This window comes from Pestalotiopsis fici (genome assembly GCF_000516985.1).
Source record: "Pestalotiopsis fici W106-1 unplaced genomic scaffold PFICI_Scf_14, whole genome shotgun sequence".
In the NCBI taxonomy this organism is placed as follows: domain Eukaryota; kingdom Fungi; phylum Ascomycota; class Sordariomycetes; order Amphisphaeriales; family Sporocadaceae; genus Pestalotiopsis; species Pestalotiopsis fici.
The window spans coordinates 596,743-599,381 of record NW_006917104.1 but is presented as its reverse complement, the minus strand read 5'-3'; the positions used below and the strand labels follow the sequence as shown (position 1 = coordinate 599,381).

Genomic DNA, 2,639 nt, shown 5'->3' with positions numbered 1-2,639 from the left:
AGTAAGGATTCATCGCGAGAGAAGAAGAATAAAACGAAATATACCAAATCACAAATCACTTGTGACAACATGAATCAATCTAGAGGTTGGGGGCACTTTTTTCACTATAAAAAAGCTCGAATCAATCATTGGTATTCCGAGTCCCATTGGTGTCTCTTTTCCCCAACTTTTCCTTCTCCCACCATAAAAGATGCACACTAGATAGTCTCTCTATTCTGGCATTTCCAAATGCAAAATGACCAACAAGAAAAACAAAAAAGTAGCAGAAATGAATAAACCGTTCAAGTAAAACATGAAAAGAAAAACCAATCATGCATTTCGCTGCCAGCGCCGGTGTCTGCCGCCTCCCGCGCCATGTGCTGTTCATATGTCATTGCGGCATGAGAGAAAAAAAAAAACAATAGCTAGAGAAATAAAATGCGAGAAGCGAAAAGCAACCATCAAAACAATGCGTACCGAGGATGAGAGAGGGGGGGTCCCAGAGTGAAGAAGAAGAAGAAATTTCCAACCATCAAAATCCCCACGCAGGGCTAGGGGAACATAGGGAAAGAGAAAGCAATTTTTCATGTGTGTAAAACGTTCAACCACCCCCTAGACACCGACTCCCCTCCAAAAACGCTGACCGACCCCCTGTCCGACCACCGCCATGACTGTTTTTGCTCTACCCCGTTGGTACCCCCTCCATAAAAAGTATGCACCTTGGTTGAATGACCCGGCCGAGAATCCTAACAAGCCAAGGAATAGGTTTCCGGATTTCCGAGTTTCCGTGTATATTTTGTCCGAGTAGGAAACATGCTGCGCTTTCTTTCAAAGTGTCTTCTCTTTTTTCATTTCTCTTTCCGACCTGTCACCTTGCAGGAAACGTTTGTTCGCTTTTCACTGCAATTTGGCAACGGCGGGCGAAAAGAGGGAAGAATAAAGAAGAAGCAATTTGTGACAGCGGCAAATCCCCAATCAAAAAAATCTCCGCCATGTATTGCTTGCTTGGCTCTTTCTTACCCGCCCTTGCACAAACCATGGACCCCCCGCAAGAAGCAAAGAAGAAGAGGAAAAAGAAGAACCCCTGGTATTGATTGATCGGACGAATGCATGCTCGCTTGTCCCAAGTCCATAATGCTCCCTTTTCTGAGTATGTTGATGATGATGAATTTGTATGTAACGTTCATTTTTATGTAGTTCATTGTAGTATCGTGAAAAAGTTTGCGCGTCGTATTCGTTTCGTCTTGAAGAAGAAGAAGAGAAATTTGTTTGGCGGATAAAAGACAAAATCAAGCTGTAAGTACGAAGAGATGACAGTATGAGTTGCGAAGATCAGAGTGTTTATCTGGTAATACGTTGACTTGTTCAGAAAGAAGATCGTCCCTTTCCTTCTTCTCTCCCCGCTTCTTTTTTTTCTTCTTGTTTTTATTTTTATTTTTGAGTCGTTCCATTGGTCCTGATTTTCCATCAAGGCACATGTCTCGGTATTGATTGCTCGAATCCCGACTCCATGTGCCTTCTCCTGCCCATTTCGGGCGGTCCGTATTCGGGACTTCGCCGGCGCTTTGTCGTGCTGGCTGCGTCGAGGGGTGGGTAGGTCATGGCTGGAAAGAAGGGACCGGGACTTGCTGTCGAGCTCTGCGCGGGACTCACAGTGGGCGCCCCGACGGAATACGCGGGTGTGCTGTAGGGGCTCACTCCCGTAGTTAGTTCCGCTAGGCCTGGGAGCATGCCAGGTCGGGACTGGCTGTTTTGTGTCTGGATAGGGGCCAGCGGGCCGCCCGTGTGTGAATAACTGAGCGGCTCGGCTTGTTCGGGGTGCATAATGGGCATGGCCACTCCGGCTGGCGGTTCCGCGCGTGACACTGGGCCGAGGGCTCGACTCGGCGGCGGGCCAGGGGACGGGCCGGGCGGCAGTGGGGGTATGACGGTTCGGCCGTAACTGGCTCTCGACGACGGATCGATGGACTCTCGAAATATGCTGCCTTGGGAACGGGAATGTCCATGGCCCCGGTGTGATCCCCGACTACTGCCGCCGCCCGCAGAACTCTGGTGCTGCTGTAGATTGTCTGTGCTTGCCAGTGAGAATGGCGTCACTCCTGCACGTCTAGCCATTTCCTGTTCTCCCAGTTGCCAGTGCATGGCTTCGACGGCTCGCCATGGTACTGCCATTTCTTCTGCCACCTTTGCCCACATTTCGGGTTTTAGCCTAAGTAGGTTCATTAGTCAACTTGACACACAACCCTGGATAGAGAGAGAGAGAGGAAGAGGAGAGAATAGGCGGCACTAGAGGCACATATTGGTGTTTCATGAATCCCCCAAAGCAAAAGCCACTGTCATTCCAACCACTTAAATAGATGAGATCAAGTCTAAGCATACCTATCATACAGTCTCGCAAGCTTTGTCTTGCGTTCGTCATCCCAGTCACTCCGCTTCTCCAAGTAATTCTGATAATGAAGCCGGCAACTGATGGGACTTCTGTGATTCAACCGCTTTGAAATGTCGTCCCACTTCATGCCGCCGCCCCGCAGCTCTATGATGAGGGCGTCCTCCTCGGGCGACCACTTTTGCTGTTTCTTGGCCGGCGGTGGCGAGGCATGATGGGCGGATGGGTGGCTGCGCTTGCCGCCGCCGCCGCCGCCGCCTGAAGAGCCCGTCAT

The 2,639-nt window shown here is 50.0% G+C and overlaps 2 protein-coding genes across 2 annotated transcripts; both read right to left on the bottom strand.

Annotated features, from left to right (window-relative positions):
• Positions 1-1,446: 1,446 nt before the first annotated feature.
• PFICI_15017 (uncharacterized protein) lies at positions 1,447-2,175 on the bottom strand (the record flags this gene model as incomplete). The annotated part of the gene is made up of 1 exon (XM_007843598.1): positions 1,447-2,175. The coding sequence occupies one exon, from the start codon at positions 2,173-2,175 to the stop codon at positions 1,447-1,449; it is 729 nt and encodes a 242-aa protein (XP_007841789.1).
• A 173-nt stretch (positions 2,176-2,348) lies between these two features.
• On the bottom strand, positions 2,349-2,639 carry PFICI_15016 (uncharacterized protein; the record flags this gene model as incomplete). Its single annotated transcript, XM_007843597.1, has 1 exon — positions 2,349-2,639. The coding sequence occupies one exon, from the start codon at positions 2,637-2,639 to the stop codon at positions 2,349-2,351; it is 291 nt and encodes a 96-aa protein (XP_007841788.1).